General features: G+C 38.9%; 1 protein-coding gene and 1 long non-coding RNA gene across 7 annotated transcripts in view; one reads left to right on the top strand and one right to left on the bottom strand.

Moving 5' to 3' along the window:
* FOXN3 (forkhead box N3) overlaps nucleotides 1–27688 on the bottom strand; it is a 504847-nt gene that overhangs the window by 223239 nt on the left and 253920 nt on the right. For all 6 annotated transcript variants that reach the window (XM_078151439.1, XM_078151440.1, XM_078151441.1 and 3 more), the window contains one exon: nucleotides 866–1002. In XM_078151439.1, coding sequence (XP_078007565.1) covers nucleotides 866–1002 — 137 coding nt within the window. The remainder of the gene's footprint in view (nucleotides 1–865; nucleotides 1003–27688) is intronic.
* On the top strand, nucleotides 583–27688 carry LOC110217778 (uncharacterized). Its single transcript, XR_002327133.2, has 3 exons — nucleotides 583–671; nucleotides 8741–8828; nucleotides 27601–27688. It is a non-coding gene; the product is annotated as an uncharacterized LOC110217778 (long non-coding RNA).

Genomic DNA, 27688 nt, shown 5'->3' with positions numbered 1-27688 from the left:
TATTAAAAAAAAAAATCAACTACTGACATTGACTTATTAATCTACACAGTTCATGACTGACATAAAGTAGCTATCAAAAGACCACTTCTCTTAATTGTGTAGTTAGGTACAAACATTTCAGCAGGCACATGAGACCAAAAGGCATTTCAAACCCAAATACCTTTTTGTACAGTGAAGTTTTTTTTAATTGCCTTGTTTTTCAGACATGTTAATTCAGTACTTTAAAAAGTCAGAGGGTTTCTCCCCTCAAATTATATCTTTTTTAAAAAATTACTTCCTTGATCTAATATTAGTCCTGTAACAAACAGGTGTATGAGAAAGAAAATAATAGCCTTCGTTGTTCTCTGCCATTCACCTTGAAGAGACAAAAACATACACTGAGTAACCACAACAAAATTCTCTCTCAAGACGACGGTTAACATGGAGACTGGATTTAAGAACAATCGCATAAAGTCTTGCAGTTCACAACTGAGAAAACTACAGCCGGGCTAAATTAAGCTGAATTCACTTTCTTCTCTCTGTCCTGCTCTTTCAACTTAACAAAATCTGACAAACCAATTTTGTAAGGTATTTCTTTTCAAGTGACTTTTACTATGTGGAAAGATTTGCTTCACCAATTATGTGGATGCTATTTGGATAAACCTGCCTCCACCCCAGAAGAGATGAAAGGGGTAAGATTTATTCAATAAGGCAACAGTAGATATGACCAGCAACTGAACTTTTACTAGCTGTTTTGCTTCTCTGCAATTATACTTTTTAAAGATCCACAGTATTTTTGCTATTGTAATAGTTTTTAAGTAGAAAAGAAAAAGCAAAAACAGTAGACAGCAAATTATAAGATTTAAAAAAAGTTTGTTTTTCTTACCTTTGATATGCCTGAGGAGATGTGGGAGGTGTATTAAACACATGTGAATATGGGTGATAGGGTGTCTTTTTCAAGGCCTGTATGAGATTTTGTCTATATTCTGGGTCAATACACCACAAGGACCCTTTTCCAATACTCTGCAAAAAGAATTGAAAGAAAAAAGGTAAACTGGCTGAAGTATGTGTAGTTAGAGTAGCATTTATTTTTAAAAGGCATCAGCTTTTTTTGTTGAGTATTTGACAGCATTACTCCATGGGAATTTAGTTCAATCTTGTTATTTAAAACTGACTGTGGAAAATGAATAGCTATTGTTACCATATTATATCGTTAGAATAATACTATTGTAATCTTCATACCTCACCCAGCAAAAAGAAAATACAAAGGGGCTTTACGATATTTCACTGTCAACTCTGAAGACCAATGCATTCTCCTTGAGAGTTAAGTTAAATGAGAATGAAAAGAAAACAGGAAAAAGAAATAAGCTAGAACATCCTAGCAATTGCTTTCTTCCTTAAAATGAAAGGAGTTAGTCCTTCAGCCACATGACATCAGTACCATTTCACTACAAAAGAAAATTAATCAGTTTGTTTTCTTCAGTTTGTTCATAAGAGAATAAAAGTTTCAGCTTAGAGTACAATTCTGATTCCTTAATCAACAGTCTCTGGAATTACTCCTCCCTAACAAACACAAGAATGTAGGCAGTCTCTCTAAGCCCAAGTCAAAATCCAATATCTATTTTTTAATACACAGAAATGTGCCCTTAAGAATTGTATCTTCAGAGGCCAATCTAAAAATGTAGATTTTCTCAACTGCTCTATCAGAGCGCAGCGATTTGCTTTCAAGTCCAACATGAATTACTGACTGAGAAATTTGTGTGAGCAATTTGAAAAAGGATTTTTTCCCCCTAAAATTCTTAGACACACAGGAAACCTGGCAGCAGCCCTGCATGGTGGTCACTGCATTAACTGCATGCTTCCAAGTGACCCAATGTACCCAAGGTATTCGGATAAGGTCATTTGTAAATATTTACTGAATTAGTGAGGGAAAAAAAAAGTTACATTACATAACCTTTGCTCTTCCTGAAGTACTTTAAGCCAAAGAATTCACTCCATTTTAAAAACTATTGTAGTAAGATTACCATTTATCTTGAACATTTGTAAAGAAAATAAGAACTGTTATGAAAAAGAAAAATTAAGTAGCTTAGGTGGTGATGGGAAGAAACCATATCCAGGGAAGACTCAACGTACCATGTTTTCAAAAATCTCTAACTTTATCATTTTGATCCTTAAAAACTTGTGCTGGGGCGGCCCAATGGATAGAGCTCTGGCCTTGGAGTCAGGAGGACCTGAGCTGAATTCCGACCTCACATACCTGACACTTACTAGCTGAGTGACCCTGGACAAGTCACTTAATCCCAACTCTCTCACCAAAAAAAGCAAAAACAAACAAACAAAAAACATGAAACTTGTACTTCTTACATAATTTCACACAACACATAACTTAGAATTTCACTCAAAAAGCACATAAAAATTGTCTCTCAATGAACAGCATGAACTACTTCACAATGGTGACATTAAATGTTTTTGGGTGAAACTCTTTGGTTAAATACAGAATGTCTCCAAAGTCCTAGTGCAGTATTTAAGCTTCCATAGCTTAATAACTGCACTAAGATCTCTTAGTGAACTGTACACGGGATGATCAGGCAATATGGGGTAATGGAAAGAGAAATGGACTGGGGAGGAAGAAGACCTCAGGTGGAGGCTCAGTCACTTATCTAGCCCATGACAGAGGTAACTCCCAACCTTTAGGAGTATCTAGTTTCCTAATCTTTAAGATGAGAATAATAACAATGATAACGATGATGATAATAATGATAATAGCGAATATTTATGAAGCACTTCAAGGTCTACAAAGAGCTTTACAAATAACATCTCACTTGATCCTCAAAACAACCCTGGGGGTAGGTGCTATTATTATCATCCCCATTTTATAGCTGAGGAAACTGGGGCAGACAGAGGTTAAGTGACCTGCCCAGCTAGTGTCTGGCACCAGAAATTAACTTAGGCCTTCCTGACTCCACACGCAGGGCTCTAGCCACTGAACCACCTAGCTGCCTCCATAACCAAGATTACCTATTTCACCTAGTTGTAACCAAAACTGTAAAGAACTACAGAAATGCAATTAGTCACAAGGTCACCATCATTATCATCACTATCTCCAGAATTACTTAAGCCTTTCAGTATGGCCTCAGAGGGACACATCAATGCTTACCAGAGACGTGTGTTATCCCAAAACATGCCTAACTACAGCTATACCACTAAAGCAACTTGTTTCTATTCTAAACAGCAAATTTCCCAGCTTAACTGGGTCCTTTTGTTTGTTTTGTTTAAAAACACAACAGGTTTCGATTTGGCATATGTGTGCTCTTATCTGTTTGGAAACTTTCAATTCATGTATTAATTTTTCTTTTTTTTCTTCACGCATTAATTTTCAAAACTCAAATAATTTAGGCAATTACAATCATACTTTCCAAATACTCAGTAAACCACAGGCAAATCACATACACTAAAGTTACCAGCCTTCTCTCATGAAGAAGTCAGAGTAAGGATTAACAATCTTTTTAAACATGAGACAGTTTAAAAAATTAAACAAAAATCAGCACCAACAACTGAAGGCAATACAAATATCATCCAAAGAGTGACAAGGCAGCATTTGTGCAGATGAGGCAAGTTTGAAAATTCCATCTCTGCCTCCCCACTGTTCCCCTCACATCTTCCATTTCTGTTCACCACAGGCTTTGGACATTCACAGGAAATCTGACTTAAAACAATGTGAACATTTATACAGCACTTTTAAGGTTTTCAAAGTACTATACAAATATTATCTCATTTACATATCTGTAACAAACCTGGGAGGTAGGTGCTATTATTATGTTTATCTTACAGAAGAAGGAACTGAGGCAGGCAGAGGTTAAGTGACTCGTTGAGAGTCACGTGGCTAGCAAGTATCAGAGGTCTCATTTGAATTCAGGTTTTTCTGATTCAAGTTCCAGTCCTATCCACCACACCACAAAGTAAATACTATGCAGCATGCCGGGAGAGTTTTTCTGGTATTAGATCATGTACATTTATAAAATTAATGTTCAAGTCTTCATCTGATGCCTCATTATGGCATGAAGGTAATAGTGGGTTCTTCACAGCCAGAACCTTTAAAAAGAACCCAGGTTTTTTCTGGTCCCACCAAGCTGGAAAGGCTTTTAAGTAGAGCCCTATTAAGGGACTGACTGTTATCCAAGGACCATTCTAGTTAAGTTTGGGTAACTCCATCATAAGAATGTTGGTCATAAACTAACAATTTGTCTTTTTGGTCCCAGTAATTGATGAAAATCCTCTACTGAGGCATGGAAGGAGTATCCGTGCTGATGAAATTATGGCTGAAAACCAGACGCATACCTTGTATCCACCAAGTGCATTTTGCACCCTAAAAGGTTAGACACCTGGCCAACACCTAGCCTCAGCTCTCTGACATTCACGTATCAATGAATGAATCATTCTGCAAGCATTAATTAAGTATCCCCTGTGTTTCAGTCACTATACCAGAGAGCACGAATTCTAAAGTCAAACAGTCCTTGTCCCAAAGGAGCCTCCATTCTAAAGGGGAGACAACACAGGCATTTATAGACAGATATACACAAAACACAAACAAAGCAGACAAGAGATAACCTAGGAGGTTAAGACACTAGCAGCTGGGGAGTGGGGGGTGGGGAATACTCTCAAGTAGAAAAAAAGAGCTCTAACTGGACACAGAAGGATATCAAAGATTCCAAGAAGCAGAGATAGGAAGGGAGGGCATTCCAGGCCCAAGAGACAAGCAATATAAAAAGATAGATGGGAAATAAGAGTGTCTAGTAAGAGGAATAGCAAAAAGGCCAACATGATGGGAGGGAAAAGTGTAATGACTAATAAGGTTGGAAAGGTGGGTTGGGGCTAGGTTTTTATTTAATCCTAAATGTTGAGCAGAAGGTTTTTATACAACCCTAAAGATAATAGGGAGCTACTCGTATGTTAAGTAAGGAGGACGGTAAGGTCAAACTTGTCCTTTAGAAAACTAACTGACAACTGAAGTGAAGGTTTCTGAAACCACTTAGGAGACTTTTGCAAGTGTCCAGGCCAGACAGATGCTGGCCTGAAGTAGGATGGTTGATTGTATGAGGAGAGTAGTAAAGGCAAAGGGAAAGACACTGCGGAGGTAGAAACAAACTTCTCTCCTCTCACCTCAGCTTTTGAATGTGGCCTTCCCCAATCAGACTGTAAGTTCCTTGAATCAGGCAGGGGCTGAATTTTGTACCCCCAGAGCTTAACACAATGCCTGGCACACAGAAGGTGCTTCATGACAAAGTGAAGAGTCAAGGATGACCCTGAGTTTCAAAGCCTGGATGGTTAGAAGGATAGTAGTGCCCTTGACATGCGTAGAGAAGTTCAAGAAGGGGTGGGGTTTAGAGGTAAAGAGAATGAGTTTTTTAATATATTGAGTTTAAGATGTCTATGGCATATCCAATTCAAAACAGTCATTAGGCAGTAGGGCTGGGCTCTGGAGAAAGGATAGGGTTGGGTACATAGATCCAGGAGTCATTTAACAGACAGACGGTAATTAATTCCATGGAAACTGATGAGGCCACCAAAAGAGAGTAATAAATGCTATTAAATGCTTGCTACAATGAGCCTTTGCACCGCATTAAAGCAGGGAGCATAGCCTAAACTTGGTAAAAATCACATTACCAAGCAAGCACCTTGCTATGCAAGATTCCACTGCACAGAAAACAAAGCTAAGTAGAATTGAAGCAGCTTAATCAATCAATCAACAAGTATCTATTAAATGCCTACGTGCCAAATTCTACACTAGCGCCCAATATAAATAAGTGGCGATGATGAAATTAGGTGGCGCTTGGAAAGTAAAGGAGAGGCTTATGGTGGGTGTGGACAGGACCATAACAAATAACAGACTATGAGGAGCAACCAGTGTAAAGAATGGCATCCAATAAATATGCAAAGAGGCCAGCTAGGTAGTGCAGGGGATAGAACCCTGGGCCTAGAGTCAGAAAGACCCGAGTTCAAATCCACCCTCAGACACTTATTAACTGTGTGACTATGGGCAAGTGACCTAACCTTGCTTGCCTCAGTTTCCTCATCTGTCAAATGAGCTGGAGAAGGAAATAAGAAACCACTCCAGTAACTCTGCCAAGAAAACCCCAATGGGGTCACGTGGAGTCGTACATGACTGAAATGACTGAAGAACAACAGTAACAAGAAATATGTGAAAAAAAAAAAGAAGATGGACTGGTTGTGTGATGAGAAGACAGAATATGTTTGGCAGATGGCCCATGTACTTCATGGATCCCAGTGTGAAATCAAAATAGAGAAGACTCCTAGTATGTTAGGTAGACCCCTTGTGGTAAACTTACCAGAGGCCATGGCCAAGATCCTCAGGATGGGTAGGCCTAGATGCGTTGCTATCGATATGGCATGGAATCCTCTTCAATTACATGGCAGAGCCATTAGGGTATTTGAAAATGTAAATTATACAGAGAAGCAGTGGAGAGAGGGCTAGAAAGCCCTGGGTTGAGACTAGCTGATCCTCAGCAAGTCACTTTTAATGTCTCATTGCCTCTGGAACACTAAGGCTGTCAATTATTGAGAGGTAATGTGTATTTTTTTTTTTACTGTAAATTACTTACCAAAGCCAAGGAGAGAGTTTCTACTAACCAGGTGAAACACAGGTCCAGCCCAGACCAATAAATAAAACTATCATTTAAAGACAAACTCAAAGAATCCTACAAATATGGCATGTTCTCATGACTAAGTGAACTGTCTCTCAATCTTAATAGGTGAAGATCTCTCAGTAGAGCAGAGGTACTGATACAAAGCTAACTATAAAATGAATTTTAGTCAACCAAATCCTGTCATTCAAACAGCCATTATTAAATATGCATGCAACAGAGAAAAGACTCCAAGTGGACTGAGATGGTAAGCAAGCAATTAAAATGGAGCAAGGGAAAATGGAACTCTTTTTCCTTTGTAATAGGTTCAACCTGTCTCAACAACTCACATACATTAGATGGAAACTCATCTGATCACTGTACCAACCTTTGAGATGGATCACACCAGGACTATTATATAGAAAGGTGAAATGACAACCAAAACCTGAAAGCTCTTGAGTGGAACACATGGACCTCTACCCCTGGTCCTAGTCCACATGCCCCATGAGGACATGGACCATGGTTTAGTTAAAGCCTGCATCTTCCCTAGCTCCCAGAATAAAGTTCTTATGCTTAAAAAATGTTTGGCTACTATCCTATTAAATAAGGTTTAGCACAGCTTAATAAATGTTTTTTCCCCCCCTTTCTGTCTCCTATAGGAGGCTGCCTTCAGATTCATTCATTCAATAAAAAAAAATATATTAAATGCCCATAATGTATGAGGCACTGGGAATAGAGAAAGAAAAAGAAAAATGTTATTCCTACCTTTAAAAGAGATTACTTTTTTTCAGAGGCAAAAGGGAAGAAGGGAATGGATTTTATGATAAGAACACAGATAAGAACAGTATAATGTGGTGAAGTGATGGAGTAAAGGAATGATAGAGGGAAAGTGCTCTAGCATAATTAGAAGTAGGAAAGGAAAGAACATTTTCAGCTGGGGAAAGGGAAGCTATTAGAGAAGACAATGAAAGCAAGTCACTCAACCTCTTTGTACCTCAGTTTCCCCATTTGTAAAATGAGGATACTTGAACTTTCACTAATGCAGGGTTGGCACAAGGAAAATACTTTGGAAATCTTAAAGTGTCATAGAAATATGAGTTATTATAATCTCGCTTCACCAGCAAGTGCTTAGTAATGTACTCCAGTCTAAAAAATTCTTAATTTGAAGGCTTCAAGTTTTAAAAAAACAGAACAAAACAAAACCCCAAACCCTAACTCCTCAGTCTATCAATTCAGTTTGCTTGAAATTGCATGTTAATTTGACTTACAATGAGAGCTGTCTATAATTGCTATGTAGTTTAGCAAACAGACACTACCCTCAAAACATTTCACACTTCAAATTACTAAGATTCCAAAAGGGAAAATACTGATGCTGTCCATTATTCCAATGAGTCTGTAAGGGGGTGGGGGTGGGACATTCTATGTGGTGATTGAAAGAAATATAGAAATTGCTGATGTTTGCAATCCCATCTTCAAATATTACATTTGGTTTCATATGTCAGCTCAGAACAGCAAATGCTGGCTTTGAAAACTTTTAACACAGAAACATACAGAAGAATAGAAAGCTCAAGTGTCTTAGGTCAGGAAAAATTACATTTAATGCATGTAAAAGGGACATCAGGGGAAGCTTAATCTGATTTTAGTTTTGTCATGAGTTGGGGGATCAGGGCTTTTACAGTAATATAAGCATCTCCCCCCAAGATTATAATGTGTACGCTTGGATTTCTATCAGAAATGGCTATTAGTACCAGGCGACATCAAATTTTAAAGGGCTATAAAATCATAGGGAGACAAAATATTACACACGGGACTAGATAACAAAAGTTTGACAGGATTCCAAAAGTAAGGAGAAATTTTCAAAAATCCATGAGGAAAAAGATGTTTGAGGATATATACATATACATATACATAAACTCCCACTATATATGTGTATATATGTACATATGTATATGCCTGTGTGTACAAAGATATTGATACAAATCTCTGTGTGTATATATATGTGTATATACACACCATCTAGCTATGTACATTTTACAGAGACATTTGTTCATAAGAATCATAAAAAGATAGAGTGAAAAAATACTTCAGAGAACATTTAATCCAACCATCTTATTTTACAGATTAACAAAGTGTGACACAAAAAAGGAAGTCCAAGTGACACATCATGGTCAAGGCAGACATGGAACCACAATCCAGTTCCTTAAACTGGTAAGGCATCAAAACACTGAAGGGAATCCAGAAAACAGACAAAAAACTTATAAAATGAGAAACAAACGAGGAAGAATGGGCATTTTAGCAAATTTTTTTTTTAAAAAGTCTCAGCTCTGAAAATTCCCTTGCAATCCTACCAGGAGAGAAGTGCCAGTCAGACAGTCTTCCTGTCTGACATGAGCTCACTGACCACAACTTCAAAAGCTCAACAAGATTAGAAAAAATTATTTAAGGCACCCAGAGACATGCTCTAGGGTTCTAGCTCCCAGGAACTAGAATTGTATTCCCAAAGGATCTAAAGCATTAGAGCCAGGCTCCAAGAGCAAGTAGCTGTAGGAACCAATGGAATTGGCCTGAGGTTCTAAAGTAACACTGAGATTGCATCTGAACACTATCACAGCTTAGAAAGCAATGGATAAGAGGGAATTTGGGGTTGAAAAGCCAGAGCAGAGACAAACTGGTTTCTTTGGGACTGGTAATAAGGAAGCTGAGCTAAGGACACACTCTAGATACGAACACTAGAACATAACCACACACACTTATGTTGGTCTACATTCATGGAAGGACCGATGAAAACAGGTGGACCATAATTCAACGCCCAGCTCTGGGTTGTTTCCCAACTTGCTACCCATGTGATCTGGAACATGTTAAAAGAAGGGGTTGGAGTAGGAAATTTCTAGTGGCCATGTGTGGCCCAGATGCTGCAGGTTCACCACCCCTGGACTACATGGACTCTACCATCCCTTTTAGCTCCAAATCTATGATTCTACATCTTTCCATCATATGTGATTCTTGTTAATGTGTTTCTGTGTCTATATGGTAACCATTCAATGTATTACAGGCCTTCCTTAGTTCTTTTCACAAATGTATAGTGTTCCAAAAATCTTAATACAGTTTGAAACTGTTTCAAAGTTAAGTACAGTTTGAAACTGTACTAAGACTTTTAGTACACCTTGAACTTCATTAATTAAAGAATCACAGATTTAAAGTTGGAAGGAACCTGAGAGGCCATGGAGTCTAACTCCCTCATTTTACAGATGAGGAAACTAATGCTGAGAGGTTAAGTGTTCATCTAGTCCAGGATCACCCAGGCTGGACTGAATGAAGGTCTTCCTCACTCCAAATCCACTGTCATTAAACTGTGCTCTGCACTGGTGCAGTGAGCACCCACACTGATGAGATCTAAGACCCACTGATCATAGAAGCATGGAAGAAAGAAAATTTATTTTGGGAATTCTTAGGCTTATGAAGGAAAGGAAAAAGTATGAGAGGGGCAAGGAGAAAAAGAAAAGGACTCATAAAACAAAGGCTCAATGATTGATTACAAAGAATTTTGTTTTCCAAGTTCCCCTTCGCCCATTTTCCATAGGATAATAGACAATTACTCCAGAAAGAAAAAAGAGTTTTGAAGGAAAGGATTTGTGAGCATCAGATAAAAACATCTAAAAATGTTCCTCCTGACTACTTCCAGGGTTCAGAATGTTCTAACTTATGCTAAATGCCGACTTAGGTAGGGAGAATTTTTTTTTTTAAAGAATTACATGCCTTAGTTGCAAATTTTTATCTCCTGTGGTGGTATGTTTATGTCTCCACAAACTCCTTCCATACCACTGGTTGATGTCATCACCAATCAAATACTATAATATCAATATTATAAAAACGAACAGTTTTGAAGGTTTTTATAAACTTGAGGAAGAATGAAACGAGCAGAACCAGAACACCCATGAGAACAACACAGTTAGAACAAACAATCTGGAAAGCTGTAAGAGCTATGATCAATACACTGATCATTCACGAATCGCTGTAAGAACTATGATCAATACACTGATCATTCACGAATCTTAAGTATCGAGGATGGAACATGCTATCTACGAGCGAGATGACAGACTAGTAGGATGAGAAACGAAACGAATTTATTTTTGTGTACAGTCTTTGAGGGAATGTATTTCGCTTGACTATGAATATTTGTTACAAGGAATTTCTTTTCCTTTTTTTTAAATGAGGCAGAGGATGCGAGGGAGAAAAATAGATTTCTGTACTTTAAAAAAGAAAGAGACTGCGAGAGGATATATATGGGGAACACTACATGCCATTACCTTTAGGTAAAGTTACAACATTAATAGATTTACTTAATTGTTTTATTTGTTACAAAAGACCTCTCATAGAGTGAGAATAATTGGCAACTATAATGTAAGAAGTAAATATATCAATAAAAATTTAAAAGTGGGGGGGGGGAATCCTCCACTTGGATATGCTGGTCTCCTAGGCAACAGGAGCTGTACAGGAGTGGTAAGGACTTATACAGGGTATCTCCAAAGTCTCAGTGCAGTTTTAAGCTTTAATAACTTAAAGTAAGTTATTTTAAAGTAAAATATCTTGAAAATAAACCATTAAAGCTTAAAACTGCACTAAGACTTTGAGGACCCTGTTAAAAAAAAAGTCCCAATAATAGCCAAGGAATATTTCAAACTCACTAACAATATGCCCTTCAAATGTCAGATACGGAAATCCCTACTTTTAAAATACATATTATTTTACAGAACGCCTTTAAAGGCAGTAATAATTACTTACATAGCCATAAAGATAAACATTCTACCTCTGCCACATATGGGCTATGTGACTCAGGGCAAATGACTTCACCTCTCAATGTTCTAAGTGGTGATATATAATTCAAAGTAGGAAGACGCTTGTGGACCAGATATTGATTTAGAAAAACCACAAATTAACATTATCTATGTTGAATTTTATTTTTATTTATTTTATTAAACATTTCCCACTTATATTTTAATCTGGTTCCAGCCAGATGTTTTTGACAAATCTTTTTTTCTTTTTTTTTCATAAGGCAATTGGGGCTAAGTGACTTGCCCAAAGTCACAGAGCTAGTGCGTATTATGTGTCTGAGGCTGGATTTGAATTTTGGTCCTCCTGACTTCAGGGCCAGTGCTCTACCCACTGCACCACCTAGCTGCCCCAGACAAATCTTTTTCTAATCAACCTGTAAGGACTATAAATGGCACTGAAGATTCTACAATGGCAGAAGGCCTTTTCTTTAGTAGGGACTTCACCATTCCACTAAAATCATAGGTCTAGTCTCTATAACTCACCTTAAAGACAGAAATCATTAGTAATGTTCTGTATGTACACTGTGCATTAACTGGTCCTTATGACACTTTCATATAATTTTTTCCTAATGCATATTTCCTAAGTTGCTAAGGAACTTAGTAATAAGAAAGGATGCTTTGCCTTGGGCACAGTTCTCCAGCTACTACGAAAAGTTCCAAACGCTTTTGGTACTTTGGTACAAAAGTGTTTGGAACTTTTGGTAGTTTCCAGAAACACTTAATCTTTCAGATCATGACAGTTTATTTTGTAACCCTTGTGGGATTAGTCTTCGTATCAACAACAGCAAAAAAAAAAAAAAATTCACAGAATCTCAGCGATGGAAAAGGCCTTCAGAGATCATCCCCTAAGATCCATACTTGAGCAGAAATCCCCTCCAGTCTCCACTTAAAAGAGAATCCTATTATTTGTCCATACAAACCATTCTACCTTGGGGCTATAGTCCTAAAATCAAAAGGCCTTTGATAACAAGTACCAAAAACTATTCATACTTCTATACTGCTTTTAGGATTTAAGAAAATATAGATTGATTAGCTTCTTTTATAGCACCTTAATTTTTTTTTATTATCTCTTTCCCCTTTCCTTCTTCTTAGTATGTCATTCCTTGTCTAGTCTCTTCCCACAGTCTCCCTTCCCCGTGACTCCCACACTCTCATTTACCTGCTCTACCTTAATTTCTTGAAATTTATTTAAATCAATAGTTTCTTGTTTATTTCTCCCTTCTATTTCCCTATCTGGTCAAAGGTATGGTCCAAAAATCTCTCCTCCTACCCTCCAATTTCTTGTTTTAAGAGACTTTCCTTTGTTCCACTAAACTCCGAGTTTTTCTTTGCTTTCTCCTCATTATCTTTCTTCTCTCTCAGGCTATTCCAAATTTTATTTCCTGATTCACAAGCTACACCTTGACTTGTTCCTTCCGAATTTTCTCTGCATCTTTCATGGGGATAAAGCTTCTAAAGGAGCAAGTTTGAGTTTCTTCTTCTATCCGACAACTATGTAATTTCTATCGTACAAGATGTGCCCATTTTCCTTTCTTTTTTTGGAGGAGTGGGGAGGGGAGAGTGCTGCTGAGCCTTAATCTTGGAAATATCCATTTGTATGAAAAGCCATGTCAGAAGGAAGGCCCATTATATGGTAGGAGTAACTCCTCGTCACAAATAGTGGGGCCAATCCTATCCCCTCTTCTTAATGCACTCCATCTCCCATTCTAAAAATTCACGTTATTCTACCTTTGGTGTTATGCCACTCTACACCATTATGAGTGCTAGTTGCCCTTGAGGACTGATATACATCCTCTCCTTGGGTAGGATGCTATTCAGGAAGGTACAACCCATTCTCAAAGCAGGTAGTCAGAGTGTGAAAATTGTATTCAGAGGAAGCCCACCGTAAAGTCTCCGCCTGCTACTGCAAACATATGCCTCCAATCATGTGAGAATGTTCCTTAGTGGCATCCTTTCCTTTCCCTTTCATTTCTCCTTTTCTTGTAAAGCAAGGTCTCGCTCAACTTTCTAGTCCCTCCATTTCAGATTTTCCCCTACGATGTTCTTAATCATATTCTCTCGCTCCCTCTCTTATGAATACAATACTACTAGTTAGTATTTAAAGAACTATATGAGGTTTGCCAATCAGTTTAAAAATATCTCATTTTAGCCTCACAAGGTGCTATTATTACCTTCATTTTATAGATGAAGAAACTGAGGCAGACAAAGGTTAAGTAACCTGCCCTAGGTTATACAGCTAGTAAACGTCTGAGGCCTGGATTTGAAATCAAGTCTTCCTGACTCCAAGTCCAGAACTCTATTACGTTGCCTAGCAGCTTACATGAAATTTATTATCCCTTTGCTATTCTACATTGGAATTAAAGTTTGAATCATGGAGTTTGTTTGTTGTGTTGTCTAAATTAAAAAGTCCTAGACCACTTTCTTGCATTGTTTAATGCATTATGGAATTTAGGGTCCTTGAATTTGTCATATTCTTCTGGGGGATTATTTCTGAACACTGTTTCTTCAAGGTTAAGTTACTTATAATATAGAGTTCATTTGCTTGTAAGAGCTGTATAAAGTCCATTCACCGTTGCCTTTAGCTTCTTTTCTGCCAAATTTTCCTCCACTTCAGTGTTTTCTCATTATCCGAATTCATTATTCTCTGAGAGCATATGCTTCTTTGGAGCCCCTTCTTGTGGGTTATTAAGCCCCTACTAAGTGCCAGGCACTGTGTTAAGTACCAGGGATTCAAAGAGAGACAAGAAACAGTCCTTGCCTTCAAGGAGCTTATAATCTAATGGAGATCTTATCACTGTAATTAATACATATCTAGTACAGAATTCCCTTCTTTTGAGGTTTGGGGGTTGAAAAAGTTTGTGGAAAGCAACTATTCCACCATCTAACTGGTCCCATGATCCTGTTTCTAAGTTTTACAAAGCATCTTCTTCAGGAGCAGATTAACTGTTATCTTCACTGCAAAAAATGAGAAAACTGACAGTTGGGGAAGTTAGCTAGCACATTCAGTGCCACTGGACCCAGAACTCAAAACCTGAGGCAGAAACCCATTTGATTCCATTAACAGTGCTATTCCTACCACACCAAACTGGCAATACCTTATGGAAGAAATCCCCCCTCCACTACTCTGCTGCCTGGTGAATAGCCTGTAAATCATCCTGACTCCTCCTTCCCCTTCTCTTCAGCTGCCTATCCTCATTTTTTTTCTGGCATCTCCAAAAGACAAAGAAAAAGGAAAGGAAAAGGAAGGGAAAAGGCTGGTGTACCTTAAACTCTTCAGTTTTGCTGGTGGCTAGTACATCCGGTAACCACTTTACAATGACAATTATTCATTAGATTGTAACCTCCTTGAGGGCAGGGACTATCTTTTACCTCTTTTTGTATTTCCTAGCACTTAACAGAGTGCCCAGCACACAGAAGGCACTTAATAAACGCTTACTGATTGACTGAATTATTCTACTGGTATTCATACCTGTAAGAGATTTTTCATTCTTTTAGACTTAGGAAGAAAAATCATAATTTAATGATAGTAAAATTACACACACACACACACACACACACACACAAAGTTTCAGGGTGAACTTCAGAACAAAAATCAAACAAGGACTTTTTCAGTACTGCTTTTATTCACTGAGTTCCTGTGACAGTCCAAAGTTTGTTTCAAGACTCTGCTCTTGGTAGGCCTCCATACTCTTAACTTCTTCCCAGTAAAGAATGTAGAAATGTAACAAATTCTGTATTTATCTAAAACCTCATCAAGGGCCAATGGCAATCCCGGCAGAGTGACAAATTGTGCTGATATACTAAGCTATAAAAAAAACCCTTTCAAGAGTCCTCTGTACCTGGGAAGCAAAAAAGGCTAATCATTTTATATACTTAAAACTATGACTTCCCAAATGTTCAAATTACAGTAGTATCAAAGACCCAAACTACTAGGATAAGGATGTATTACCTGATTGAAAAAAAAAATTCCTAGGAAAATTGAAAAGGAGTCTGGCAGAAATCAGGTTCTGATCAACTTCTCACACCATATACTAACACAAGCTTCAACTGGATACATGACTTAAGCCTAAAAAGATCACATATTATAAACAAATTAGACGAGAAAGGAGAAAGAACCTTTCAAATACATAGATATGGAAGAGTTCAACACCAGAAAAAGAGTTAGAGAGGATTACAGAAGACAAAATAAATGCTTTTGATTACAAAAAAACCTTAGTTTTAGACAAACAAAACTAATACTGCTGAGATTAAAAGGACAATAATTAACTGGGGGGAATAGGGACTCTTATGTCTGATAAAGGTGTCACTTCCAAGATATATAAAGCAGAAGTGATGCAAGTTTATAAGAATAAGAGCCATTCCGCAACTGATAAATATCTAAGGCTGTGAACAGGCAGTACTCAAGGGAAAAAATCTAGGCTATCAATAATCATATAAAACTTCTCCAAATCACTAACAATTAGAGAAATGAAAATTGAAGCAACTCTACCTCACACCCATCAAATTGGCAAAGTTGACAAAAAAGTAGAAAGACGAATGTTAGAGGCAACACTGTTGGAGAAGGTATATAAATTGGTCCAGTCGCTGTCGAAAGCAATTTGGAACCATGTCCCCAAAACTGCTGAACTGTACATACCCCTTTAACACAGTGATAGCACTACCAGGCCTATGCCCCAAAGACATCAAAGAAGAAAAAAAATCACATATGTACAATAAAGTTTATAGCAGATCTTTTTTGTGGTGGTAAAGAATTAGTAACTAAGAGATTCCTGTTAACTGGGGAACAGCTAAACAGTAAGAAAAGAATGGTATATGAATGCAACAGAATACTACTATGCTGTAAGATATGATGAAGGGGACAGTTTCAAAGAAACCTGGGAAGATCTCTATGAACTGATGTACAATGAGGAGAGTACAACCTGGAGAACAATTTATATTGTAACTAATACTATAAAAACTAAATTAGAGGGATGTGCTATGCTTCTGCAAAAGTGCCTCCATGGACTATTTTGAATTAAAAAAGGCAAGTAATTATGATATCTAATTATTAGGCAGGGTCTTTCAAAAGCCCTTGTATACTTTTACAAAAAGTATCAAGTTTTTTGGTCATAAGATCTGAATAACACTCAATACAACTATGTAATGAAGTTCTGCTAAACTTGGATGAAATCTGTTTTAAAATGTCATCCCTAGTTTTTTTTCTGTCATCCTCCATGCATAAGAACTTTAAGAAGATCTTATATATAGAAATTCTATAGCACACTAGCAATAGAAAAGCAGAGTAAATGGAGAGTTGGTCTTGGAGTGCAAAATCCTGGATTCAAGTCTGGCCCCATCACATACTATGTGTGACCGTGGGCAAATCAAATTGCAGAAAAGGGTCCCATGTGCACTGGTAGCAAGAGTTTTGTTACTAAAGCTCCTTACGCCTGTCAGATAACAGGTCCACTCTCTATGCCTTATACCACATTAACTTTCTTCTCACTGATAAGAAAGTAAACTACATAATCTACAGTTCTCATGACTTAAGGGCATCAGATTTGAGGTGGAAAAATCCACTGCTCATCACCAGGAAGATGTTAGGTTGTTTCTATAATGTTGACAACCCAAGTGACTTGTGGTTAAAAAATTCTGAATTACAAAAATGAGGTTGTAGGAACAAAAACCACTTAATAGAAAGTAGGAGAGATCTGGAATCATTAGACCTGCCTGGATTCAAATACCAGTTCAAGAAAATGAGGATATCAGGAATAGTGCTTGTCACACAGTGGGAACCTGAAATGTGATTGTTGAAAGAATGAATCTCTCTCATTAGATTACTATGAGGCTTAAAGATGGAAAAGTTGAAAGCATGTCCTTATGAATTTTAAATCTTCATGCAAGCATAATCCTTCAGGGAAGAACACAGGACCTAAAACCAGCTCTAATATACTACTAACCACTACTTAGCCCATGAATCATTGTTGAAATCATCTTTTTTTTTTTACAAAGGTGACCATTATATTTCAGAGGGTCATTAGGTTGAAAGTTCTGTGCAAACCTTCAAGTGTTATATCAAGCAAGAACTTCTTATAATTATCAAGACACCATACAAGGGAGTAGCCCATGAGGAAGGGCTAATGGATTCATCACTGAGTTTTAAAGCAGAAAGAAGAACGGATTTGTCATCAGAGGACTAAGTTCAAATTCCAGCTCTTCTAACTTTCTGTGAGTTATTACTACCTGTGTGACCTTTAGCAAGTTGCTTAATGTGTCTGGGCCTCAGTTTCCTCATCTGTAAAATTAAGGGGCTTAGATTAGATTATGTCTAAATCTGTTATCCTAAAGCCTAACACCTTATGTTGCATTGATTGCAATATGGTCAGTTATTTAGATGGGGAAGGGGGAAACAGATTTAGTTTTATGATTTCTAAGATCCCTTTATACCTCATACATTCTATGACTAACATCTTATGGAAGGAAAGATATAGGCAGATATATCTAGATGAAAGGGACAGCTAAGTGGCATAGTGGATAGAGCACCAGCCCTGAAGTCAGGATAATTTGAGTTCAAATCTGGCCGGCCTTACCCACTTACTAGCAGTGTGACTCTGGACAAGTCACTTAACCCTATTTGCCTCAGTTTTCCTCATTGGTAAAATCAGCTGGAGAAGGAAATGGCAAACCACTCTAGTATCTTTGCCAAGAAAACTCCAGATGGGGTCACAAAGAGTCAGTCACAACTAATCAACACACACACACACACACACACACACACATATACGCATGTACATATATGTATACATACATATAACATATAGAATAAATATTTAATAGATGAAAATACCTCTTTATCATTTGTCTGCCTTATTATGGCTGATACAGTTTTCTATTCTACTTGTCACACATTAATTATTTGTAGATGGCCTGAAACGATCCTACACATTTGGCACATTTGACTTTGATGTGCTGATCATTTCTGTGGTAAAACAATGTTAAAAGCCTGTGAAGGCATACAGAAATAGGCACACAAGTGTGCCAAAAGGTCTTTAAACTACCCTTCACAAATTTAAGCTGTGAGCTACGCTCTGGGCTTCATAGTTTAACACTTTATGTGCTGTCCTTCTTGTATAAAGATGATGCTACTAGTGCGCATTATCCTCTGGAGGAGGAGTCATTTTCCCCAGATTAATCATCAGGTATGTACCTATTACCTCTCCCCACTTCCAGGACTATTGGTGAACCATTGGAAGATGGGGAGGCAAGAAGGAAGACACCCAAGGTTTGTCAGAAAGAGAATTCAAAACCAGGTCTTCCTGACTCCCAACACCAACTCTCCATCCACTATCCTGGTCAGCATCAGAAGCCTCTTTCCAAGTTCAGGCACAGGTCCTCCTACAGATGATTTCAGTAAGAAATTGGGACAATTTATCCCCTTATCACATTTCCCCCCAGAAACCACGTGCATTCTGGGGGTAGGGGTGGAGGAAGGGGAAGTCGACAAAAGTTACAAGCTTTCAAGTTCTGAACAGTTGTGTGTAGATCATTTCACTAGGACGGAGAATTTCAGAAAAGCCTAACAAAGATGAAGCCTGCTACTTCTGGAGTAGTAGAAAGGACCACCCTCTCCTAACCACCTACTCCCAGAATGCTCATGATTTCAGGGTGGACATGTGATAAAGGGGACAAAGTATCCCAAGTTCTTACTGAAACAGTAGTCACTGGGCCTCAACAACACTAGACCACACAAGGAGAAGACCTAAATTTCATTGTTTGTTTGAGTTTTGTTTTTTAATGAACAAGAAACCAAAAACTGAAGGCCCACTTAGTGATCCTGGATGCTTCTCAGTTCATCTGCATTCAAGTTGATAACTAAAAGGAAGCAAAACGCAAAGAAAGGCTTTCGCCTGACGATTCAAAGAGGCTCAGTCAAGTTCACTACAAACTCAATTAATAACTGACAGGCAGATAGAGCACTATACTAATGAGTGAAAGCGAGCTACCCAGGAATCACTCTGCCAAGGGTTAAGAGTTACCTTATTATAATGCATAGAAAAGAAATCCCTGGATTAACCAACACTTTACACAGCCCATTTCATCTGACAGTCAGAAAGCACTTTATAAATACCATCTCGTGAATCCTCAACTACATCCCTGGGAAGGAAACAGGCAGCCAACAGTATCCCCATTTCTCTACCGGAGAAAACATGGCCGAGAGAGAGTAAAATGAGTTGCCCGTGAAGGCCCAGTGATTCAGGGGCCGCATCTCTATTGTTTCCCAAACTCTCTAAATTCCTGAATATCTGTAGGTAGATTTACCCGCATCAAACTTTTACTCCTTGACTAGCTTTCTCCCGTTATAATACATTCCTCAGTCGTTTACCCTCACTCTCAAGTGCTCCCCCAACCCCCACTCTTGGGCGCTCAGGTTTTGCAACCTAACTCTACGAATAAATCTAAGCTAAACGTAACTGCTACAATAAAACCACATAGTACATTCTTCGGCCAAATTTAAATTATTATTAGATAACCTACTGTATTGCATGACTGGCTCCACTATGTACTTTCCTCCATTGGTGAAAGGTAGAGAGCTGACAAAAAAAACCTTTTTGTTTTCAAAAGTGAATTCCAATTTGTTTCTGGTGAAAATCTTGACGGGGGGGAACCTTTCACTTTAAAAAACTTATTCATATCACGTTGGCAACAATTGCATCTGTATTTGGATTGCTGAGGCTTCAACCCTACCTACAAAGAGATTCACAGTAGCTTCGATAGGAAAGCAAAGCTTTGCTGGAAATGTTTGTCAACAGGCTTCTGGATGGTCTGGATGGCTCAGCCATCTGCCAAAAGCATTGGACAAAAATAGTTAAGAGCCCGGGCAATCTGTAAATGTCCTTCCCACTCCCAAATGTGAGCCAGTGCTTCTGAAAGCAATCAGCCACAAGTCAAGGTACCTTTCGCTTCTGTTTGGTTTTTTTTTCCCCCCCTACCATTTAAGTGAGGTGGCATAGCAGATAGAGAACTGGACTGAAGTCAGAAAGACCTGTGTTCAAATATGACCTCAGAAATTTCCTAACCATGTAACCCAGGGCAAGTCACTTAAAAACAAACAAAAAACCCTGTTTGCCTCAGTTTCCCCATTTGTAAAATGGGGGTCATAATAGCACCTACTCCCCAGAGTCACAGTAAGGATCTAAGAAAATATCTGTAAAGTGCTTAACACAGTACCAGGCACATATCAGGTACTTAATACTTATTCCCTCTCCCATTCAGAAACAAAAATAAAGTGATTCTGAAAAAGGAATAGGGAAATAGAGGTTTCTGGGTTAGAAATCCTTTTTTTCCAACAGGAGTCAACTCATCTCCTATAAGGGGTGAGGTAGCTTTATTAGTTGTCTCTTTGCTCACCTATGAAAACACAGTTCTAATCCTTGGACTGAGGTCACCCCAGGATCACTATAACAATTACTGAGAGAAAGTTCTTGTAGCTTGTGGTATTCTCATATCTTAAGGAGGAAGTAATTTACCTTTGTAAACAGTTACAAGCCCTATTTTCAGCCCCACAAGGCACCAGAGTCTCCCTCTAGTAGGTCCAGAAGGCCAACCTTGCAACTGTTTCACAAACAATTCCTCTATGATGGAAGTCCCACTTAACATTTTCTTCCCTGGGCGCTAGCCTTTTTTGGTAGCTTACACACCCGATCCTCGGTGATAGTGGAGGCAAGCGGCTGAGTTGCAGTGTCCAAAACCAAAAGGAAGAAAAAAGGGGAAAAAAGCAAAAAAGAGAAGAAAAGAAACCCAAGCACCCAGTGACCACTGGAGTCTTGTTGACTCAGCAGTGCAGAACCCAGGGGTCACCAAGGGCAGGGAGCTTTTCAGAGATACAAAGAGGACTTGTGCTATGATGAACACTGCTCTGAAAGGCGAGCTCTGTTCTATTCATTCTCAAAGATAGCACAGCAAAGAAAGACTCACTTTCCATTTTGGAACTCTCTCTCTCTCTCTCTCTCTCTCTCTCTCTCTCTCTCTCTCTCTCTGCCTTTGCGCCATCCGCCATCCGCCACCCGCCACTAATGGGAAAGCAGTTGTCAAAAGTTTGGCAATGAAGAAAGCCTTGCTTGATTGTTGAGTTGGGTTGGGTTTTTGTCTTGTTTTTGTTTTGAAAGTCAAGCAGAAAAGGCTACTCAGATATCAATATTAAAAATCTCCATCTTGGCTTTTTCAGAAGGGGTGGGCTGGGAGGGCTCCCAACCTCTCAAGTTCTCCCAGTCAGTAATCCTCCAGTTATTGGCACTGGCCAAAAGATAGAGGTTCCTCCAATTAAATCTTCAAAGCATGTGGCAACCACTGCAAAAGCTTTTGCATTCTGCATTGTGTAAAGAAATTGAGTTGATTCCCCTGAAAATTTCATTTGTTTGGTCCATGGTAGCTGAAGAACTTAAGAGATTCAACAATACAGGCAGACCAAATTCTCTATAATTATAGTACATCAGAAGAGGGGTAGATGTGGGATGGGGGGGGCACAGGGAGAGGTGCTCATATTGGGAAGAAAAATAAAGCCACGAACAGTATAGCTGCATACCTTTAAAAAGAAAAAAATTATTTATTCAAAAAGGGAGATGTTCCATAAAATGCAATGGAGTAGGCATGAAGGATGCACTTAAAATGCTTGTGAAATCTAGAATACTGGATTAGAGAGCTTGAATGTTGCAGTCTTGAAGGGACCCCTCAGAGATCATCTAGTCCAACCTTGAAATTTTACCAACAGGGAAACTAAGACTGAGAAGGAGCAAATGACTTGCCCAAGATCAAACAGGAAATTAGTCAAAGCCATGACTAGGACCCAGGGGATCAGGACCCCTATCTAGTATGAGAAGACTTGTTACTTCTCTTGTGTACAACTCTGTGTATGCAATGCCAATAATTACTATTTTAAGATCCCTTTCTTAGAACCACTGGAACAACATATGAAGATTGCAAGTTGCATTCAGTAATTTAGATGGAGGGCTTCCAAACTTGTAAAAACAGCTTTCAACATCATGAATTGAAACTTTATGCCTTATTCAAAACTCTTCCATATATAGTTAATGGTAACAATGGAATAAGAATTTAGCTATAATGATCTTAACATCATAAATAAAATTTTCATGAATTCAAGGCCCAACAGCCACCCCCATCCTGGGAACCATTATTTTACTATGGTATTTTGTACCAGGGTCAGAGAGATCTACAGGATACTACAGCTGAAAGTTAAAAGCCTAAAAAAAGCTATGGAATGTTTGCTCCACAGAGAAAAAATCCTCTTCAACAAACTAAATCCAAAAACTGAAACTTTTTTTCCAAAATAGTCAAATGCAAAGACTTTTAAAAAGAGGCAATATGGAAGAAAGGACAAAGGGCTGGGCCTTGGAGTCAGGAAGACTTAGATTCAAGCGATGCCTCCATAGTGTTGGTTATGGGCAAAGCTCTTAATCTCAGTGCCCCAGGCCAAAGTCTTAATTACAGAAGAGCTGCTTATATGCATTGTTACAGGGAATATCCACACTGGGAGTTCTTCACATCACCTAATCACAAGTCTGGACAAAAAAAAAAATCAATATCTTAAGATAAACCCCAGGAGAGGGGAATCATATAGTTAATTTTTTTCTCTTTTCCTCAGGGCCAACAATCAAGCTTAGAGTTCAGAAAATTCTAGTAAGGGAAAAAGTGTAAATCTAGAAGAAGCGCTGGATATACAGTAGAGGACCGGGATTCCAATACCTACTCTGCCACTTGGTGACCCTGGGCACATCACACAGTGTCTCTGCGCCTCTGTTACTTTATCTGCAAAATGAGGGCATTGAACTAGATGATCTCTGGGGTTCCTTTCAGCTTGAGAGCTATGAATGTAGTATTGTGCTTTGCCCATAAAAAACATGGCACTTAATACTTTTTGTTGAATTTTACTCTAACAAGTTAAATGGGAACCTTGGATTACCAATTCTGTATTCATCAAAATAATAATAGCTAATATGACATAGAGTTCTTACAAGCTTTACAAAGAGCAATCTTTTGATGCTCAAAATAACCTGCTGAAGTAGATGCTAACACTATCCCCATTTTACAGGGGAGGAAATTAAGGTTAAAAGAAGTTTAAGCGAGGCACCCAGGTTGCTGTTGTTATTGTTTGTCCTTCATTCTTGAAGAGTACCATGACATTAGGAAGCCCTGATTGGCTCAGATTTGCTCAGGGTAATGAGGAGGAGTAATAAGACAGGATTAGAAATCGGGTCTTCCTGACTCCAAGTCCAGCACCCCAAGCAACCTTCAATCACAATTCCTTAAGGAATATCTCAACAAACCTTAATCTTAAACCCAAAGACTGACTGCAGATTCAATAAAGATTCAAGTCCAATTCACTGAAGGTTTAACAAGAGGAATAGATGTTTCCGAAGTGAATGGTAGAGTCTGGGGCTGTTTTTAAAGGGCTTAGGCCCTTCTGAAAATTGTGCATCAAGCGTTTGGGCAGAGAGAGAGAAGGGAAGCTATTTTTTTCTTTGGGAAGTTATTAATAGATCCAGATCAAATACCCGTGAGGCAATATTTTGTACACCCATTTACCTAAACCATCTCCTCAATAGGAAATCTGAAAATAGACAAAGGCCAGAAGGGTTAGAATACTTCACTGAAGCCAAATCCAAGATACAGATTTGTAAGTGAAAGGATAGATTATGTTACGGGTAGTGGAATGGGGTGGGGGTGGGGGGGAGTATCCTAACTTCTCCCCACCCCCAACACTTTCTTATAACAGGTCTTCCCATAAGGGAGGCACTGTGGTGCTCCTCAACCAATCAGGTGAAGACTTTTTTGGTTATCTGTGCCTAAGCAGCTTTTTGCTGAGGAGAGTAGATTAGGAATCTCCTATATACTAAACTTTTAACTCTAAGGAGGGATCCTCTGCAGTTGGTCCTAGTCATTTCCAACTTTTAGATAAAAGTAAACTGAAAGGCCTATTGGGTGGTAGGGGGAGAGAAGAGGCTGAGATAAGAGCAGTGACTTAATGGTTAGAGTGTCAGATGGGGAATACCCAGATAGCTTAGAATCGAAGCTGCCAATCCAATCAGGAGTCCTCATCTCTGGGCCAGAGATGTATGGGTAGCACACAGCAAGGGTGGTATCTTGGGAGATAACATTAAAAACTCAAACATCTATCAATTGTAAGTGAATACAGACAGGTCAGGATGTATTTTCCTCACTGGACAGAAACACACAAGCTAAACTCAGACTAAAACCCTGACCTCTCTCTAAGACTCATCACAGACTTGTAGCCATCCCCCAACTAGAACGCAAAACCCGAGAAGGCAGGAACTTTATCTCATACAAATGTTGCCTCTTACAGGCATGGTGCACTGTACGCAAGAGGGATTTAATTATTTGTTGAGTTGAACCCCAAATTTAACTTAAGAAAGCTCCCCATACTTTCTTCACATATTGTTTTCTTGCTACTTGAAGATTATTATATCCAAGTACTTCATTTTCTCACTTTCTTTCTGACAATCTATTTCTCAGTAACTCTGAAAGACACTTAATTCATGCCAAAGACTTTAAAGTTCAATTTCTTTGTGCTGGAGTTTTGACAGGATATAGAAAAGATTACCTCATGCAACAAATCAATCAATAAAGATTTATGGCCTATTATGTGCCAGGCAGAGCAGCTAGATGGCACAGTGTTTACTAGAGTGCCAGGCCTAGAGTCAGGATGACTCAAAGCTAGCCTCACACACTAGCTGTGTGATCCTAGGCAAGTCACTTGACCCTACCTGCCTCAGTTTCCTCAGAATGAACTGGAGAAGGAAATGGCAAACCACTTCAGTGTCTTGGACAAGAAAACCCCAAAAGTGGTCAGGAAGACTTGGATACTAAAAAACTACATGTGCCTGGTACTGTGCTAGGCAGCCTGAAAAGACCTACTTTCTCCACAGGATGCTTACAAGGTTAAGCTGACCTTCTAAAAGAGATGTGACAAGAAAAAAAGAGACAGAGAGAGAGAGAGAGAGAGAGAGAGAGAGAGAGAGAGAGAGAGAGAGAGAGAGAGAGAGAGAGAGAGAATAGGGCGACCCCTCTACGAGAAACTGTTTAAGTTGGGGCTTTATCATCTGCCTCTTGAAAAGGAAGGTGAGACTATACAGACTTGAACAGTAGCCTCCAAACTTTCTGGATTACATATCCCTATCAGTAAAAAACAACAAAAACAACCAAAAACCCTTAAGCATACACCTCCAATGGGTACATTAACAAATTTAGTAATAACATTCAAGGTTTGCAAAGTGCTGTACACATGCACACAAGACATACACATACACACACACAATTTGATTCTCACAAAAATCCTGTTGCAGTAGTACTATTTCCCATTTTACAGATGAGGAAATTGAGGTTGAAAGTCTCAAGATTAGGCACATACAGCAAGTAAATATCTGAGGTTAGATTTGAACTGACTTCCTGACTCCAAGTCCACCACTCTGCCAACAATAACATCTGGCTGACCAGGTGTTATTGTACCAATAGCTATCTACATTGTAAAACAAAATGAGAAATGATGTAATTAAAATCAAATGGCACATAGTCCTACGGTCAGTAAGGAGTTAGGTGGTATCAAGAAAACTCATCTTCCTAAGTTCAAATCTGGCCTCAGACACTTCCTAGCTGTGTAACCTTGTGCAAGTCACTTAACCCTCAGTTTCCTCATCTGTAAAATGAGCTGCAGAAGGAAATAGCAAACCACTTCAGTATATTTGCTGAGAAAACCCCAAATGAGGTCACAAAGAGTTGGACATGACTGAAAACCGACTGAACAACAGCAAGAGTTTACTGAGTAGGGGAGTGACATAATCCGAAAATCACTTTGGTAGCTATGTGAAGGATGGATTGGAGAGGGGGGAGATTTGAGGTAGTAAGACCTATTAAGAAGCTCTCAACACCAAAAAAAAAAAAGAAGAAGAAGAAGTTCTCAAAGTAGTCCAGGCCAGGACTGATGAGGGACTGAATGATAGGATAGTGGGGGCTGTGTGTGTTCAAAGAGAAAGAAAGGGAAGTACTTAATGTCCCAGGACACTGGACTCCTCGCTATTCTTCCAACAAAACACTCCATCTCCTGACTCCGAGCATTTTCTCTGGCTGTCCCTCCTGCACAGAATGTTCTCCCTCCTCAACTCCACCTCCTGCCTTCTGTGGCCACCTTCAAGTCCCAGCTAAAAGCTCGCCTCCCACAGGAGGCCTTTTCTGATCCCTCTCTATTCTAGCACCTCCCCTTTTGATTATTTCCAATTTATTCTGGATACAGTTTGTTTGTACTTAATTGTTTGCACTTTGCCTCGTCCATTAGAGTCTAAGTTCTTTGAGAGCAGGGTCTGACTTTTGCCTTTCTTTGTATCCTCTCACTGGCAGTAGCAGAGGGAGTTTTCTCACCAGTAGTTCCTTAAAGCAATGAAATCTCAGGTCCAGACCCTCCTCACCTACCTCTAGAAGTGAAATGAGGTCCTTCCTAGGAAAGAAAGTGGCAATAACGTCATAGGACTGAAGAACGATGGTTCTCTGACAATCTTGAGAGACAGTCACTGTCATATGGTTGTTCAGTCATTTCAGTTGTGCCCAACTTTTCGTGACCCCATTTGGGGTTTTCTTGGCAAAGATACTACAGTGGTTTGCCATCTTCTTTTCCAGCTCATTTTACAGATGAGGAAACTCAGGCAAACAGACTTAAGTAAATTGCCCAGATTCACACAGCTATGGGGTGTGTGTGTGTGTGTGTGTGTCTCTGAAGACAGATTTTAACTCAGAAAGATGAGTCTTCCTGATTTCAGGTCCAGCACTCTATCCACTGCACCACCTAGTTGTCCCATGCTTGGTAAGAAATATCACCTCTCAACCACTCAAAACTTTTTTTAAGACTTGAAAACAGGAAGTAAAGAAACACATTCTCTGAGTGACCTGCAAATGATTCATCTGTGTTCCTTGGATATCTCAAAATTGCTTACCTTAAAAGATAATTTTTTTCTCATACCTCAGACTATGATCATGAGTGTTACCAAAAAAGTTCCCAAGCAGTTTGTACTCTGACTAGTACTACAAAACCATGTAGATTTAAAACGCTGAGGTCCTTTGTTGTTGGTTTTTTTTAATGTCACAAGGTCTTTCCAACATCAGGAGACATTACTATACAGCTACTCCCAGACTACTGCCACTGCCTTCATAGAGCCAGCTTCTTCGTTCAGCCAT

Source organism: Phascolarctos cinereus, unplaced genomic scaffold (genome assembly GCF_003287225.1).
Source record: "Phascolarctos cinereus isolate Bilbo 61053 unplaced genomic scaffold, phaCin_HiC Scaffold_3;HRSCAF=262, whole genome shotgun sequence".
Lineage (NCBI taxonomy): Eukaryota > Metazoa > Chordata > Mammalia > Diprotodontia > Phascolarctidae > Phascolarctos > Phascolarctos cinereus.
Note: the sequence above shows the minus strand (reverse complement) of the source record. Positions and strands in the feature narration are given on the sequence as shown.